At 45.4% G+C, this 19,329-nt stretch overlaps 1 protein-coding gene across 27 annotated transcripts in view; it reads left to right on the top strand.

Annotated features, from left to right (window-relative positions):
• LOC100648438 (potassium voltage-gated channel protein Shaker) overlaps positions 1-19,329 on the top strand; it is a 198,121-nt gene that overhangs the window by 164,366 nt on the left and 14,426 nt on the right. For all 27 annotated transcript variants that reach the window (XR_007224638.1, XM_048407307.1, XM_048407305.1 and 24 more), the window contains one exon: positions 15,823-15,946. Coding sequence is in view for 26 of the 27 variants with exons in the window: in XM_048407307.1 (XP_048263264.1) it covers positions 15,823-15,946 (124 nt within the window). In the remaining variant the exon portion in view is untranslated. The remainder of the gene's footprint in view (positions 1-15,822; positions 15,947-19,329) is intronic.

Raw genomic sequence — 19,329 nt, 5'->3', positions numbered from 1 at the left:
CCGAAGCGAAAGGGAGGAGGGAAGGAGGAAACGAGAGGGACAGAGGGAGGGTAAGAGAAAGAAGAGAAGAGAAGGGTATGCGATAGACAAGGCAAGAGCGGGTTGGGGGCGGCGAGTAAAAGAAAGGTAGAGGAGCGCGAGGTAGGTGGAAAGGGAGGGGAGAGGAGGTGGAAAAAGGTAAGGGAGAACTCGAGAGGAGCCAAGAACTACCGGTGTACCGAAACACACGTACTACGGGGTTGCGAATCGCAGAGTCGTGAGTTGGTAGTGGTGCGGAGAAGAAGGAGGAGGAGGAGGAGGAGAAAAGGAGGAGCAGGAGCAAGAGGAGAAGGTGTAGGAGAAGTTGAAGGAGAAGTAAAAGGAGAAGGAGGAGAGCGAAGTGGAGAGGAGTGGAGAAGCATCATCGGGTGCGTGTTGTGCGGGGGTACACCGCTCTTCGGGGGCATGGGGCTCGGGAGGGGGATCCGCCCCCTCTCGTAACCGCCGCGAAGCGCCAAGATTTCCCGCACCGAGTTCATCGAGAAATGGGGGCTGACCCCTGTCCTCAAACCGAGGCAGGACCTACGCCCCCACCGGAATAGTGCGGAGGAACACGGGGACACGAGGTACGACCACTAGCCATCCACGTCTCTCGTTCTCTATCTTTTCGATCGGTCGATCGTCAGAAGTTACCTTTTTTGCATGCGGACCTGCGTTATTAACTTCCAAACAACACCTTACGTTCTTTCTATCACTTTGTACTACTCTGTACCATTCTCTACTGTTATCTACTGTTACTATGTTACTGTTAAATATCGTTACTATGTTGTTACACATGGCATCAAAAACCGCCGATCGTCCGCCACCGTTCATACGGTGCATTTGTTCATGATCTAGCGTAGTACAGTTAGACGGACACGGTTTAAACGTTGTACGCGGTCCCTTTCAGTTATTAAGCTCGCGTAGCCACTTAGCGATAGCTCGTTAGTCCACTGCTGCTATTTTAGACACTACCGATCGCTCGAACGTAGATGCGAATGCTTAGACTAGGTTTCTTTAGATCTTCTTCTCAGCGAGTTTCTCTTACTACATCGAGATCCGTATGCCTGCCGTAGCGATCGCGATTCCGCAGATCCAAGAATAGGAACGTGCGCGTGATCGCCACACAATAATCGAACGTTTCGCTTTCACACGATGGCTACGGTCGGACAAAACGAGGTATCCAAATGTCCGGAACGTGGCGTGTTCTAACGTGTAACTCGAGTTTATCTCGGCAACGGGACGTTGCGCAGCTATCGCCACTAAAATACGTTTACGACTCGGGCTCGAGTGCGGCACAAGCAAACAGACGGAGAAGACGGTGGCGAGAAGGAAAAAAGGTGGATACGGACGCGATACCGACAACCGTATCTCCATCCGCTCGTTTCGTTTTTCTACGAGAACGTGGTCGTATCTATTCCTGTTTACGGTTGGTGGCATGATTCGCGTGATCGACGGCCCGTGTTTCACGCCTCGTTTGTGCCCGCGTTCTCGCTCCTGCCTCTGTACGTGTCCGCTACCGTGCATACGGCAAAGGCTGATGGCCGAAGGGAGGCGAACAAATGACCAACGATCCGGAAGCGTAATACATGTAACAATTTTATACCCGGCAATTCATATTGACATTCGATATTTGCTTTCTGTCGTCACCTCGTTTCTCTTTTTCATTTCCGTAGCACACCGGAATTTCTTGATTTTCTATTTCGTTCGATTTTTACACCCCGTTTTTCTTTCCGGTTCCCTTTGCCTTCGTTGGTGGACGTAATTGCGCGAGAAATTTCCACCCTCCGTCGCGATATTTTTCGACAACACGTCCACGTCATGTACTTCGCCATAGTTCGTTTCAACAACGACAGACAATTTCACTTTCCGTATCGACTTTTCCCAATCGAAATTCGCGAACCGTCCATCCTTTCGTTAAACGCGCTCGAAAGTTACACAAGAGTCGGACTCGTGCTCGAGAAAATAAACCTCAGCTATGTAGCAACGTCTTGCCGCTCCTTCGACTCCTCTTCACCGAGATCCGAGACGCGCGAACCAATTACGCTAATACTTTCGCCAGAAATTATCGACTGCTGGAAAGGTCGGCTGTCTCTAAAAATACCCGGACGTTGCTCAGCGACGTTCGGACACCGCGCAAAGCATCCGTTGCACGCGGAACGCGCGTTAGTCTCCGCGTGTCGCGTATACGTGAGAACTCGTTTTCCGTCCTTCTCCAAAGACAACACGGTAATATTCGAGAAACTCGACTGGAATTTACGTGGCGATGCGGCTATTCTTTGTCGGATTTTCAACGCGCCAACATTTTCGGCTTTGAAGCCGATTGCTACGTTGAATATCGAAGAGCGTGGAACGTGGCGTTCGCTGTAATTGATTACGACGAACAAACGATGTTAACGAGAGCTGCCGTCTATTCGACGTGTTCGCTGATGGGTCCATTACGACCACTACTTGCATAAATATTTATGGACGTAAACCCAGCGGTGGGGCGCGTACGTGTAATGGCGTTTCGATAGACGCCGAGGCGGTGGCTGTTTCGCTAGATAATTTTGGTCGCGATCGCGTATCGCGCTGCATTCACATCGTTGCAGTGGATGGATCGCCATTTGCCTACGAATCTCTCACGCGAAGATGAACTAACGAGCGAGAAAGCAACGCCAGGTGTTTGCGTGTAACCGAACAGAAACTCGCGAAACTACTTTTCCAAGCTCGCGCGAGTTTCGCGTTCGAAGGAAAATTCGCAATGGAAAAGTCGGACCTGGAAGGAGCAGAGGGGGCAGGCAATAAGAAGACAATATCGAAAATTACGATCGATCAGGCCAACTCGATTAACGGAATCGATCAAAGTCCATGTTTTCTCAAGTAGCAGGACGAAATAAATTGAATTAATTTACGAGGTAATTTTGATTTTCTTGGAACCTGTGCAAGCTTCCTCGAAACGATCACGCCACCAAGAATTTCTTCGACAGACGCTCTACAAACGTAAGAAATGTAACGTACGTTTGTACGTTACTTTCTATCCGAATGGCTGCGGGCCAAATTGTCACACGATGACAATGTGACGGTGACTGTGATCGTCAGGTTTAACAGCGTATTACTTTCGTCTGTTTCGCTCGTGTGTGACACACGAAGTAAGAAAGGATTCGGCCCGGAAACGAAGCTAATGTCGCATACGGAGATCTGCTTACTCGAACGAGATTCGTGCGACGAACCGCGAAAAGGAGGGAAAAAGGCTGAAGCAGCGGCGAGTTTTTCCAAAGGAAAAGGTGGATGGCGGACTTGCGAGGGTATCACGGTGGAATGCACGCGGCAGAAAGTGGCTGCTGCGGCTGTTCTCGCCTTCGGTCGAGTGACGGTTTTTTGCTTGGCTTTTCGCGTTGTGCGTTAGAACGCGCGTAGGCGGCCCGCACTCGCCAATGTTTGCCCTGTGACAAGCCTGTTCCAGTGGTCGCGTGCTTCTGCAGAAGCACGTGTGTGCTGCCCTCGCCGAACCATCCGTCCTGAAGCTCTTGGAAAATGCTCGCTTACCTCGCGAGTCTTCAGCTTCCGCGGACCGTGCGAACCACAAAGTGGTTGCGATAAATTTTAGGCTGCGTTCGTGCTCCACGACAATACGCTACTGCATTTCAGCTAATTCAGGTAAACGAAAGTAAGTGGCGCAATTGACGTCGAAAGCGACGCTGGCACGTTTACGTACAGAAAGTTGCGCAAAGAAATCGCAATTACAATTTTTTGAAAAAACTATGGAAATATTAGCTGCTGGTTCGTTTTTGTTCGTTTTATATACGGTTTTTCAGTAAGCTGTCTGCTGAAACTCTCGTGTTTGTTATTTCTTGGTTAACGAGACGGCGAATTTTGCCATTGAAGCGCAAAGACAGATAACAGACAGACAACGCGAGTACGCATCGTTAAACGCGATTTCATTCCGAGCAATGGTTCGAAATGGAACGAATTCGGCGATTTAAGTGTGGCGCATGCAAAATCCTGTCCGCGGATCGATTATTCGCGTTTGTTCGTTTTGCCTCGTAAACCTCGTTACGATTACCAATTATTCTACATCCTCGTACGGGTTTCCAACAAAAGCAAGTGTTCTGCATTTCCTAGCCTTTGACTTTCCGCATTACCCGAATTCAGCATTGCTAATTACGTTGAACCAAGCTACAGCGTATCCAGCGTCTCCGTTCAACGAATGACGCCGCTGTGCCTGCTCGAAAATTCCACAGTCTTCTCTCGTTCGAACTCGGCAAAATGTTTGAAAATTTGGAAAAAGAAAGGAACGAATTCTTAGCGTTTGGAATGCTGAAACGAGCGCAGGTTGGATGTTGGATCGAAGCACTGGTAGGGCGCAAATGACTCGATGGCGTGGAAAAAATGTGCAGCATCGAATTTTCCGGCTCTCTTGGCAACGCTCGATGCTCGAAGTAAGTGCAGTGCTCGAGGAAATCAGGCGACGCGCGGCGGGAGGTCGTCTTTTCGTCTAACAGCTCGAACCTTTAATGACTCGAAGCAAGCTGACAGAGTACGCCCTCGATGACCATCGCGGTTCTCGAGAACGCACGATCTCAGGCGTCGACGAAGACGTCGTTAGTACCTCGATTCATCTACTTCGTCCGCTGGGGAACGTTAGAGCGAGCCTCGGGGATGCATGCGGTGTCAGCTTTTCTCTTCGTCGTTCTCACAGTTTCGCCACTGATCTATCTTAATGTGGGTCAACTCTGTACTGGATTATGCTGCAGCACGAATGCACGCGCACGATTTTCAAAACGAGGTCTCCGCCACGGATACTCGGCAACAGCGAGGGAAGGTCATCGGGAACACGGGGCACGCTTGTAAATTCGGCGAGCGTGCAATTGGTCGCACGCGTTTAAGAAAGCGAACAGCCGATGAGGGAAGTTAACATAACATTAGCATTTTGACTGCCACGTGGGTCATATGTGACCGTCATTCAACTTCTTACAATTGTAAAAATTGAATGAAAATTGACAGTTAGGGAATCTTGAATATAATCGATGAATAGAAGATACTTTGAAATAACAAGTGTAGAATTAAACAATTTTATTAGAACATCAATAAAAAGATACGAGAACAAATCTTGCATCTAACGGTGCGCTGTGTTAAAACACTGGCGTTCTGAGCGAAACGTGTGATTTTGGCGTGGCAGTCAAAGTGTTAACACGTCACTCGTATTCGCGTGACGCTTATTTGACTACTTGCGAAGGATCGTCATAGGTACTTGAAAAGATATTCCAGAGGAGATAATAAAACTATTGGATTGTTATAAAAGTAATACGAAAATGGTTTATTAAAAAAACTATTTAGAATGTAAAAATTTAAACTCGCAAAAATCCGGGAACGAACGTTGCGGCTGAATGGTCAGGAAAAGAGTCGAAGCGACGTAAACAGAGTGTCGGAACTTGATACATGAGATCGTGCGACTGAGTAGATAACCACGGCCGTGTTTAGAAAAAAGGCAACATTCGATACGTTCATATTTGGCCCGAGGCTAACATTACGAGTGAGATTTCGCTCAAATTTCTCGTTACGGTTCAGACACGTAAAAGTATGGCAGGAGGTTAACGTGGCAACGCAGCTAGCTACGAGTTTCTATTGTCTTGGCAACTAAGTGAGTGCGGATTTTGTCATTATCACCTAATGACAAAATCCGCAATCACTTAGTTACCAATCCGATAGGTTCGGCGTTCGCCGTAACGTCCGTCACGCTTGCGTGTTCCGTTGCTGAAAAACGTCCGTCACGTTTGTCAGCATCTCCTTCTTTGGATATATAATTGTAGCAGCGAATGCACGCTTTAATATCGAGGACGCTTGTATTCTATTTTTGCACGGAACGATAGGGTAGCTGTTTACCAGCCAATGAGTAAACGAAGGAGAGCGCTTCCGCACTTGGAACGCACATCACGCGTACATTTTCTCAAAGAAACGCATTATAATTGGATGCAGCAATGGCGACAGCTTCTCTGAACGCCCGACCATAAATTCCTTAATATCAGTTGGCGTGCATCTAACATTTTCCGCGCTCCAAGGGGCACGACCATTCCGCAGGCAAACGTGCATTCTGTGTACGTCGTTCAACGTACGCAGCTTCTTTAACGTGGCCGTGAATCGCGATTCAGCGCGACTCATTAATTGCCTGGAACGTGCAGCCTATCGGACGAGAACCACGCAACATCTAGCTAAGAAAATAACGAGCGTTTACATAAGACGGCCATTCGGAACGACCGTGGCGGCCTGTAGCGGGAGAAACTATCGACGCTTCCGATGATCGGCAAATGCGCGCCACCCTATTTTCGTGAACGAGGTGTCTGTCGATCTTCCCAAATATTACCCACTAACTTCTTTATTTTTTAATCTCCCAAGCACTGAAATTCAGATTTTCGTCTTAAAGATCGCAACAGCATCGAATCCGTTCAACACGTTCAGCGAAAGTCTCGTTGTACTTCACACTTTACCGACCGCTAGCGGTTCAACGGCATACGCACGTCCGACCGACAGCTCAGGCGCAGATTCTCCCTGGCGCTGACTCTGTTTCGGTTTAGACTCTCCACTACCATTCTTTTCGTTCATCGCGAACAGTAAGTTTTTCAAATTGGTATAAAACTGTGAGAGATTACAAAGCAACGCAACTGACGCAACTGAGCAAGGTACCTTAGTACTAAATAACAAATTACTGCTCGAATAATGAGAAAGATTGTCGGCGACAAAAATTCGATTAATCGGCTATCGGTCTGTAAAGCGTTAACCGCTGCGCTGTTCGCGTATTGTGGCGAACTGCGTCGCTATGTTTGGTAGCTCGTCGCGAGTCATATCAGAGTAATTACATTCCTCTTGTAATTACATTTTCTCTTTCAAATAATTTTAAACCACCTGCATAAACGAAAAATCGGTATTTCTGGCAAATAAATGAACGAAGCGCTATCGCGCTGCATGGCACGATTCGACACGAATTCTGGAAAACCCCTGCCACTAAAACGGTCAATCTTCTTCGTCAGTCGATGTCTCTGTTGCTCGTCGTTTCCCTCCCATCCGGATATGTTTACCGACAGGCGTCCTAGGAAAATATCCTACGGCACAGTCGGCACTCGCGGTCCAACGCCACTAATTTTGCCTATCACTGTCCAATTTACAGCGACTCAACAATATTCCTGATGCTCTGTACGTTGTGTAATGGTAACGTTCGATGCCTATTAAGGCGGACTGCAGTCACCGGCAGAAGACAAACGTCAGACGTGTCAGCGTGTAATTGATAATACCTGAACCGACCATCACCTTCAGCCGCAAGTTAATTCTATTTGCGGCGTCCGTCTACAAGTACACGGATTCGCTCGGAGAAAGCTTGGGAACTTGCGTTTTCACGGGACGAGTTTTTTCTTCTTTAAAGTTTTACATTCCAAATAATTTTCTTAATAAACCATTTTCCTATTACTTTTATAACAATTCCATAGCTTAATTACTTCCTGTGGAATATCTTTTCGACTACCTACGACGATCCTTCGCAAGTAGTCAAATAAGCGTCACCCGTACTCGGGTGACACGGCCCCGCTAGAAGCGTCCCTGTCACCCGAATATGGGTGACAGATGCAATTTCGTAGGTACGCTGTAGCTTTGCAATGGAAGCTAGACCAATGGTTATGGTGGCTGGTTTTTAGAATTTTTCCACTCGACCTATGCCAAACCGTGTCCGAATTGCGACTCTCGCGAATGTCTCGTCGGTTTTCATAGGAAACCTATCAGCTGATTTCCATAAAATCAGAGTGTACGCACGCGTATACTATTTTGTCATTAGGCGGTAATGACAAAATCCGCAATCACTTAGTTGCCAACCCAATAACTGAAGTCGGAGCGACATTGGTTTGCCCGGAGAATTTCTTCTCAGATCTTCAACAGAGCTGAAGCGAGAATACGCTTCCGTGGAAAGAAGTCGCTTTCAGGTATCTCGCAGTCGATGATTTCCTGAGGCATTTGTAGCCTAACAATTGTACTGATTCCCACGGCGAGTAAAGAAAGGCCACGTTGTAACGTTATTACGTCGGACAAAAAGCTGCAGAAAGTCGGACAAATATGAGAAGCCGATTCTCTGTTTCGCTACGATGCTCGTTGATAAAAGCCGTGTAAGAAGAATCCAGAGTTTCGTCGTTTCTCACTGCTCCGGATGCCAACAGACACGGGTCTGTTTCACGTAATCCTACACGCTGGCGTAGGACGCGATCATTGCCGATTCGGCCGTTGATTCCAGCGTCTGCAACAAAAAGTAGAATATCAGTTGGCAAAAGTAGAATCTCCGTGGATTAACTTGGCCGTGTTGCCGTCCGACCATTCGAACTCGCAAGCAGAAACGATGAAAGAGAATTGACCGATGTAACAAGCCAAAACGATATGCAACGATATGTATTCGATTTCTCTATCGCGCGACTTTTGCCCCGGTTAGGCTAACGAATAGAGTCGTTACTCGCCTCGATAGCTGGCCTCTTCCGAAAGATACTACTCCGCTCGTAATTTTGAAATAGTACTCGTGTATCGTGGAGAGGATGAAGGGCAATTCGACCGTATTTCCGATCGACTGACCGCGGCCAATCTTTCGTTGGCGTTGGCGAGATCGCGTAGTTACGTGTAGTGCAACATCTAATTAAGTGTTTGTTCGATCGATGGTGTGGAGTATGAGTGCGAAGTAAGAAACTGATAGGACTTCGGAATGTCGAAGAACATCGAAACTATCACAAATCCGCTCAGCTGTAATTTAATTTTTCCATCGGCAATCGTGTCATTTTAAATGACAGCGCTAGAGCTGCCACGTTTCAGAATCTTTCAGACAGACGTTCGATGTAATTTCGAGAAGAAAGTGTAGCCGGGTTCGGGATAGCTGGGTCGTGTTGTTTGTTTAATATCGCCGTGCGAATTGTTGCGGAAAGTAACTCTTTATCGGTCGTGTATCTTCGAAACGATGTTTTCCTTTCAGTTTCGAAGATAGAAACGTTTATGGCATCTTGGCGGTTATACCGCGTGCCCTGCCTTTCAAATACAAAACACGCGTCAACAAACACGCGAAGCTTCGCTCGTTAAATATCGTGCTATTTCTGACCAACCGATCGCACCTCGTTCGTATGACGAGTTGCGTCTAAAAACGGTTCTATCCAGTCACACGTATCCGAGTAAACGGACGAAAATATAAAAGGCGAGGACCCCGAGTGACGTCTCGACATTTAGAAGCTTTAAATCCACCTAGTGAAACTAGCTGGATTTCCTCCAGCCGAGCAGGATCCAATCGTACGCAAACATATCGCATTTCGAAACACAACAATGCCGTAGAAAATAAAACAAACTTGCCAACGTTCCGTGCTCTTTCGATTTTCACGAGCCGTGTTTCTATTAATGCCGAGGCTTCCGGATGCGAGGCTTGTCCACTTGAAATATACCTGCAACGTTTCGCCAGATGTTTCTCCACTGACGCCTGTTTTCACGACCTGCTCATCTACATTACGTAGTTTCTGCTTTCGTCGCGGGCAAATGATAGCCGACCGACCATCGTTTCTGATCGGAAGGGCGCGTTACGCGTGCAGTTGCAAAGTCTTCGATCCGCAGCATCGTCGTGTAACGTCTATCGAGTTTGGCAACTAAGTGATTGCGGGTTTTGTCATTACTACCTAATGATAAAACCCGCAATCACTTAGTTGCCAAACCCAATAGTTCGCTCCGACCAATTTTCCAACGCGCGGGTTAATCAACGTCGTATAATTCCATTGAACGTCTAACGAGCGTGTAAATCTTCTTTTCTCTCCGATGACCGTGCGCTGTGGGTGGACGCGATCGGGAAACGAGGAAACGCGCGATTAAGTTTGCGATACGAAGGCAACAGAAACGAATTGGAATTTTCACGGGGACAGAATGCGCATCGCGCAAACGATCGTGAAACGAGGACGGTGCGTGTCTGTTAATTAGCGATGCGCCGTTCATATTCTCGCGATGGGACGTGGTGTCGTTGCACGCGCGCTTCTGCTCGCTGGACAACGACAGAGCACATGTTTTCTGGGTCACGGTACAAGACGTCCGACTCGTTATTTCCGCGAAGCGACGCGCTATTTTCAGTCGCTCTTCGGATACGTGGGCTTCGAAACGAGTCCTTTTCCCCGCAGTCTCTCCCCCCTATCTCTTCTTCTCTCTCGCTCGCTCGTTCCCATTGACGACTGGAAATAAACTGTTCTTCGCGACGCTGACAATGCGAATGGGTTTTCATTCAACCCGCTGCACTCTTCCTTGTTGCTGCATCTTAACGGAAATACGATCCGGTGGATGGGAAAGGGGACGATGAATACGGTTGTTCCCCCAATTAGGCAACATCAAAGTTGAGAATATTAATTGCAGTCCCTTCGAATGCTCGTTAATTGACTTCTATGGACGATCGTCTGACAGGAACAATAGCGTTGTAACAACGCGGACAACAATGATTCGCCGAACTGGATTTTTATTTTTATTTTTGTCTCGGTTGATCTACCGCCCGGTAGGATGCCTCCATTGTGCTGCGTATACACGCTGCGTATTAACGAGCGGATCCGAATTAATCCTTTCAGCAAAATGTATCTGCGCATCGGGTGAAAAACGTACACTGTAAAATTCTTCGAACATCGTGCTGAATTGGTTTCACAGTGTCGAAACGACTGCGGTTACTTTGCGAATTTATCATGTTCGCTGTAATAGCGGAGACCCGCCAATGGAGATCGGACCGCTTTTTATATAAAATCCTATCGATAGGTGTAGAATGGCGAAAATAGAAAATTCGAGGCGTATCAGTTTTAACCTTTTGCACTCGAGGACTTTTTCGGCCGGGCGTAGCAGCTATTCCGGATGATTTAGCGTATACGTGACGCGTGTCTTGCAGTTAGTGTAAAATGATTGTATATACAAATTAACTTACAAAAGCATTATATTCTAATAATCTATCTATATTTACATCTTTGAAAATATGATTTTGTAATATTAATTTCTGTATCTTCTTGTATGATAACTTATAAAGCATTCGTCAAGATGCATTCTTGATATAATTAATCTCATTTTTCAACAGTTCAAAATCAAGTTCATCTTCATTTGAGCTAATTTCACCTCCGAAAGCCACCTTCTTAGGGTTTCTAAACTACGATACTTTTGCCATGATCGTCGAATCTGAACTAACGTTGGAGACGTTGCTTCAATACCATAGTTGAACCATATTTTCCGAGGGATATGGGATTAAATATTTTATCTCCATTTTAAAGTCTTCGCAAAGGATATAACGTAGCAAACGCGAGGGTGGTACTCCGCTGGAGGTAGCCACCAATATGTTAATATAACTGTTAAAAAATTCTAACAATTTTGTCCAAATTGGACAATTGTGAATATAAAGAAACAAATAAAAAAAAAAATGTTTAAGTCTTAAAATTAAAAACTTTACACTTCCTAACAAAGAATACAAAGAACTAAGGAACCAATTTACGAACCAATATTGCACTCTCGTCAATTGGAGATGTAGAAATCTAACATAAACAGGGACTATCGTCTCTCGCTCGCCACTGGAGTTGCAGCAAGGAATTTCGCGGTGACTGAAAGTCGCCTCTCGAGTACAAGGGGTTAATCGTTAAAGTAAAGCGAATTAGAGTAATTCGATAAGAAAATGAAATTGCAAGCAACGCCACACCGTGTTCATTCACTGGTTTTCGCTTTCCAAAGGATCAGCTGACGTTTTTCGGTCGATTCTGGTAACCGAAGAACGAGAGGAAACACGTGCTCGTGGATGCATCGTGGCGGCACGGCGTATCTATTTTTGCGACACATCAAGCTATTCTCAGTTACGCTCCGACTGCACAGAGTGCATCGACTGTCATCGGTGCTCTAGGAATAAACCATATCCATCGCAATGAACTAATTCGTACGTTACATGTGCGGCTCTATATTTTCTTCCGTGTTGCGTGGAACCGCAACGTCGAATTTTCCCTTCCACTTACATCATCGACAAACTTTGATAAATAGTTGGCTGTAGTGGCAGGTAATTAAACGACAAAATTGAAATATCGGATTTTATGCGGCCTCAGGCCGAATGTATCGTCACATCGATCGACGTTACGAGGCTCTTTCTTTTTTTATTCGAGGAAACGTTCGTGTTTTGTGTCGCATCATTGCCGTGTAATCAAAGCAGTGTCAGGCTCGAGCGTCTGACGCTAATTGACTCAATCTACTCGCGATACCATCCACGCTACGCAGTGTATTGGTTGTCCGAAAAGATTCTTTCGTTTTATGAGGAAATAATAGACGCACAATGTTTTTTGTTTTATGTCGAATTGCGTACGATACATTTTGTTCTGTTGAGATAAACACCGTGACATTTCACAGACTTGGTTTCACGTTTGTACGAAGCTGTATTATTGTAAAAACACGTTTGAGGAAGAAAGACACTTTTCGGACAACTTAATATATTTGTCCTAAAAGTTGGTTGTTTTATATAAAAGCTGAAAGTTGCTTTTTGCAGAAATTGCCGAAAGGAAGGTGCATCGTTGTAACAAAACACGTTTGCGAAAAACAGACACTTCCCAGACAACCTAACACATTTGTCTCTTTTTATACACAAAAGTTAAAGTTGTTTCTTGTAGAAAATGCCAAGAGGAAGGTGCATTGTTGTAAACAACACGTTTGCGAAAGAAAGACACTTTCCGCAAAACTTAATACATTTGTCTTCTTTTATATACAAAGTTGAAGTTGTTTCTTGTAGAAAATGCCGAAAGGAAGGTGCATCGTTGTAAACAACACGTTTTCAAAGGAAAGATATTTTCCGCAAAACTTAATACATTTGTCTTCTTTTATATACAAAGTTGAAGTTGTTTCTTGTAGAAAATGCCGAAAGGAAGGTGCATCGTTGTAAACAACACGTTTTCAAAGGAAAGACATTTTCCGGGAAACTTAATACATTTGTCTTCTTTTATATACAAAGTTGAAGTTGTTTCTTGTAGAAAATGCCGAAAGGAAGGTGCATCGTTGTAAACAACACGTTTTCAAAGGAAAGACATTTTCCGGGAAACCCAATACACTTGTCTTCTTTTATATACAAAATTGAAGTTGTTTCTTGTAGAAAATACCGAAAGGAAGGTGCATCGTTGTAAACAACACGTTTCCAAAGAAAAGACATTTTCCGGGAAACCCAATACACTTTTCTTTTTTTATATATAAAAGTTGGTTGTTTGTAGAAAATGCCAAGAGGAAGGTACATTGTTGTAAACAACACGTTTTCAAAGGAAAGACATTTTCCGGGAAACTTAATACATTTGTCTTCTTTTATATACAAAGTTGAAGTTGTTTCTTGTAGAAAATGCCGAAAGGAAGGTGCATCGTTGTAAACAACACGTTTTCAAAGGAAAGACATTTTCCGGGAAACCCAATACACTTGTCTTCTTTTATATACAAAGTTGAAGTTGTTTCTTGTAGAAAATGTCGAAAGGAAGGTGCATCGTTGTAAACAACACGTTTGCGAAAGAAAGACACTTTCCGGACAACTTAACATATAGGTTCACGTCTTTACACACGTCTCAACTGATAATTAATATTTTCCATATTTTACACGACGTATGTTACATGTGGTAGAGTTTGTAAAATTCGTATCTCTCAACTCGTAACTACGTTACGTTCCGAGAAGTTACTTAGACAGCGGCGAGAAAATCGTATTTTAATGGAATAGTTGTGGTTCCATCGAGATAGTTAGCCGGAAATTGCGTAAACTTACCGGTTTGATATTCATGCAAATGGGTTTCTTGGTCGATTCTCCTCATCGAAGAAATATTCTCGTCGATCTCGATGAGGAGACAGCTAGGCGATACCGTGGATAGAAAACGTGAAACACTTGGAGGAAAGCGGCTTTGAGGAGGAATTTACCAAAAGTCCGCGAACAGCATCTGGCATCGAGCAGCGACCGCAGCTAACTAACAAAGCGCTTTCAACCCGGAAAATTCGTCCGACCAAGCTCTCCATTGTTCGGCGTGGCGCGATGCCCGTAGACGATTCATTACTCGGAGAATCGTTGCGTTTCCTCAGCTAATCTGTCCTTTATCTCGCGCCGGAATCGCTGCCGACCTACGACGAGTAGTGCAAGTAAGAAACATTTGTCTCTGAGCACAATGCTCGCCTGTGGCGAACGATAAGAACACCGCCATCGTCTTCGAGAACTCGTCCGTGACGCGATAACAATTAAACAAGTTAGTTTAACACCAACGCTGTTCCGTGAATGTGGCAATGAAAAAAAAAACGGAGAATCCAAACGTAACGAAACGATTTAAAGCAGAAGACATTTCGAAGGAAAAAACGGTGCGCAACAGCGAAAAGAATGTCGGGAATCGACCCAAGACCATCGCGACCCCACCAAGTGGAGCGTGGAGATACTGTTTGGCGGCACATCTCGCTCGTACTTTCCGTTTTCTTTCGCTTTCTTTCTTCTCGCGCCTTCCCACTTTGCTCGTGTAACACCTCGGCGCCGCCTCTTCACCATCCTCGCTCCCCTTCCACGACGAAATTCAGCGAAAGCTCGGTGATTCTTTTCCGAAACGTTCGGTCGTTTCGCGTACATCGCCACATTCGTTTCAATTTAATCGCAACGATGCATATAGCGTTCTCTTACGATGGTTGTGCGAACGCAACAAGACAAGTGCGATCTGCTCGATGCTACGAAAGCTACGTAGAATTTCTTACAAGGCCGTAGATCGAGCCGCAAGTTTCACCATATCTTTACATTTTCATTTCACCCGAATGGAAGGTGGTTCGTTGGAAAGAGGAACATTTCCAGCCAAAGGTTTCCAGATGATCATCTCTGAACCATCGTATCATCAAACGATTCACGAAAATCACCGTGGAAACAGCGAAATAAGAAAACGCGATCGCAGTGTTTTCAAAGCTCGAGAGAGACTCAACTATGAACGAGGTAACCGAGTCACGTGGAGCTTCGCTTGCGAAAGAATATTCGTCACACCTGTGCTGGAGTGAACGACTGAGACACGATGTTTGCCGAGTAACGCGGATTCCTGGCTCGCAGCCTGACACTCGTTATTTCAATTGCTCATGGGCGCGTGTTGATTAAGATTCGCGTAACCAACTGGCGTGTTGCCTGTCGCACGGCAATGGCCCTCGAACTTCCGCTCGAAATATATCCGCAGCTTTCTTCCACGGCGTGGGTCACGCGAGCTTCTTTCGAGAAAAAACGGTGAACTCGACGATCCGGCCGATTTACGGGGAAAAAATTCCCCGCGTCCTGTCACCGTTCCCTGGAACATCGCGTGAACCCGTAAGCGTAGTCGTTCGAACTTTGTTCACCGCTGCAATTCCGTGCGTCTCTCTCTCTCGGTCGGCGATCTGTCGAATCGCATTAGCCCTGGCCCCTAGATTTTCCACCGCAGTAGACGGCTAATTAACGAACGTAGGCCATCGATAGTCGATGTTACCGGCTTCCTGTTCTCTATGTCTGTGTGTCTATGTATTCCATTGATCCACTTTAGCGATCGAGTAGCTCGATCGGTGTTATTGTAATTCTTGATCGATCTGTCACTTTGCCGATCTATCAAGCTATCGCAGTCTACTAGACTGTCGACCTAGTGGCTTACCAGTCTAGTAGCTCATTAAAAGAATAGCTGGGTATAGGGGCTGTTAGCAGTGCAGAGGTAGCGCAACCTAGTTTTTGTTTGTACGTCTTATATACAAGCAGCGTGTTTCGTGTATGTACATGTGTATTTATTATCGCTGGCCGTGATCCGCGGACACTTTAACCACGCGGCTATCTTTGTTTTTCAGATCGCTGCCGAAACTCAGCAGCCAAGACGAGGATGGGCCGAACCCACACACCCAATACACAGGCGTCACGCAGTTCGAGCCCATACCGCACGATCATGACTTTTGCGAGAGGGTCGTCATTAACGTGAGCATCTTCAATCTCTTACTGCCTCTTGTCCACCTTGTGGCGGCTGCACGTAGCACTCGCTTTCGATTCGACGCGGATTTCCCTCGGATACGCTGTTACAACGTGTTTCCACGACGAGTCTGTCGCGTTTCCTTCGCGAAAATCAAAGGAATATCAGTGTACGAAGAAAGATGGGCAGGAACGACGGCAAAAGTTCTTGTCGACTAACGATTTACATTTTGGCTAATTTCCTTTCCATTTTCCAATCCAATTAACACTTTGACTGCCACGTGGACCATATATGGTCCACGTATACTCAACTTCTTACAATTGTAAAAATTGCATGAAAATTGACAGTCAGGGCATTTTGAATATAACCGATAAATAGAAGATACTTTGAAACAAAAGGTGTACCATTGAACAATGAAACATTTTTATTAGAACATCGATAAAAAAAATGAGAACAAATGTTGTATCTAACGGTGCACTGTGTTAAAACGCTTCAAACATAAACGTGGCTCATCGATACAATCTGGACGATAGGTGGTCACCTTTTTGGTCCGATTCTTAGCAATTTTTCATCCTAACTGTTTAACATTTTTTTTATACCACTCTTTGCAAAATTTTCGTGCCACGTACGCTTGCCCTTTCTTCTGCATTTCGCGTCGCAATCTTTGTCGAATAAGTATATTTGACGGCTCTGGTGAATGGCACTGTGTAAGGTGGGTTGCGAGTGCCATTCTAAAATCTGATAGCTCGATTTTTGTTTTTCTTGCTTGTTTATAGAGTATCATCGCGTTTGAAATTGATGTATTTAACAATAACTCTAAAGCTAATTTTATATACCCCTCGAGGGTTCTTCTACGTGGTGTAGAACATACTATCGTTCGATCTGATAAATCTGCAGCACATTTTCCTCTATTGTAATCTACCACTACCATTGCTTTATCAGAAACATCATTTTTTTTCCGGACCTCTACCATCTCGGTCGAATGTTTCGTCGAAATCATGAAAATAATCACAATACTGTTTACTAATATCTTCTACACGTTTCAACAATATATTCCGCACGTTTTGCTTACGACGAAATAACCAATGCTAATGGTTTGTTGAAATGAACGAAGCCTTGTTATAATATGTCGCTATCAATTGTTACCAAGGCGCCACGGTGGTCATCCGTTAATTAATAAGATAAACGGTCCATTGGGGAAGAATGTTGTTTTACATCATCAATTTATTATTCTTTTGCCATTATATGCTCTGAATAATAAAAATACTGCCGTGGCGTCTTCAGCGAAACACGTGATTTCGGCGCGGTAGTCAAAGTGTTAACTATGATAGCGACTGTGAAACTATGCCGACGAGCGCAAGGCATAGAAGACGCGGCTAAAATTCCGGAGACTCGAACAAACCGATCGAATTAATGTAAATTTCGTCGCGCTTTCTTCTCCGCTGTGTTTGCAACGTACAGTGACAAACGGCGCCAGTTACCTTTCACGTTTCTTCCATTCATCGGTTTATCAGATAATTGCAGTGGAAATAGCTGGAACTCAGCTTCACAGAAAAATCTTGCCGCCCGTATCTGATCGCAATTGTCCGGAACAACGAAACGTACTTGTCGCGATATGTCAAAGGAAAGAAATAAAAGCGTAGAACAGAGAGAAGGAAGGAAAAAGAACGATGTAAATCGTTTCTCGATTCGCTTGCAGAGTAAGCGATCGTCGTGATATAGGATATATCGTTAGTTGCGATGTGATCGTTAACCAGCCAGCCCGGGCCGCATTCAGATCGATTTGCACGCGTTTTTCAGTCAACGACTGGCGCCGTTTGCTCGCTGCGCGTTCCTCCGTATACTTCTTTTCTTTTCGACTAGGCAAGATTATCCGAAGACACGAAGTGACCTACAGACCGTATTTTGGCAGTCGTCCAAGTTCGTCTTGGAATCAGGGGCAATATAGTACCAAGGTCGTATTGTGTGAACGGAATTATCTGTCCTCGTGGATGACACGACTGCATTGCGCCAATTACAGTAAAACCGTTCGATCGTTGGTAGAAAAATCTGCCATGCCGATCGTTCACCGCCTCGTCCATTCCTTTCGTGTTTCTCGTCTCCTTATCGCGTGTTGCGAACGCGATTTGGCAGCGCGTGCGAAATTATGAAAACTTACTTATCGACTATTGCTCTTTGTTTCGTCGCGTATTCTACGATCTTTGTTCTCTAAACTACCAGCAGATTGTGCATTGCGTTTTTAACGTTTGCTCATGCTCGTCGAGTTTCGTTCTCGTCGCAACGTAATTGCAAATTAGAGACACGTGCGGAGCACAGAAAACGATCGCCGTGAAAAATCGTGACCACTCACGGACGTTCGATAACGCGACTAAATATCGAACGGTGCAGTCGGTGGACGATGCACGCGCCTGTATTCGCGGATCCAATTCAATTTCTGTTCTGGACGGGCCGCTCGTCATCCTGATGCACCGCGGTCCCGTCCTTTCAATCCAATCGCACGCTATCATCTTCAAAAAGACTAATTGCACTTTCGAAATAATAGATTTTTATGCCCCGCCTAAACCCCCTACGTCCCGTACAACTTTCCTCTCTCGAATCTGTGTGTACACGCGCAAATGCAACTCGCGATTCCATCGGTAACGATAAAGCAGGTAAATCTCTCAGTCGATACAAAAGATCCTCATTATCGAAATGAAAGGGAAATCACGGCAGCTTGTTCCCCTCGTTCGACCAGCGAAACTCGATATTTAACGAAACGTCTGTTCGTGCAATTTCAATATTTTCGCGAGACACGCGCCTTTGCCTCGCCAGAAGCCAACAGAACTATTGGCAACTAAGTGATTGCGGATTTTGTCATTAAGTAGTATCGACAAAATCGGCAATCACTTAGTTGCCAATGCTTGGACGAGATGCGATCGTTTAACAGCGACGGTAGAGCCGCGCATTGGCGACGCTGGTCCTTCGACCGACATTATCGATAAAGCTGGTCGTGCCGCGACAGTTATAACCGATACTTTCTTCTTTTTCTTCTTAATCGTGCTAATGGCAGCACGCAATTAGCCTAGTTTCGTTTATTAGTTTTCCGCGGTGGCCAACAGCATCGAAAGAAAGTGGTTGGTTTTTGAGCCAAAACAAATCAGCCGCACCCGAGCTGTCCTTTTCCTCCTCGTAATTGACATTACGTTGCCGCACACTGGCTAACCACGTTGAATCGTGGTAGTATCGGCGGATCGTCACCGCAAACGCTCCGCAAATCTTCTCGAAGAAGGTATTTGAATCGCGTTAACGAGCTGTTTCTAGCTCGCCTCGTCCGACGCTTCCAAGTTGTACGATTTCAAACAACCACTCGTCAAACGAAGCAAACTATTCCGAGAGGGTTCACTGACCCATC

Source organism: Bombus terrestris, chromosome 7 (assembly GCF_910591885.1).
Source record: "Bombus terrestris chromosome 7, iyBomTerr1.2, whole genome shotgun sequence".
NCBI lineage: Eukaryota > Metazoa > Arthropoda > Insecta > Hymenoptera > Apidae > Bombus > Bombus terrestris.
This window is presented reverse-complemented; position numbering and strand designations above follow the sequence as displayed.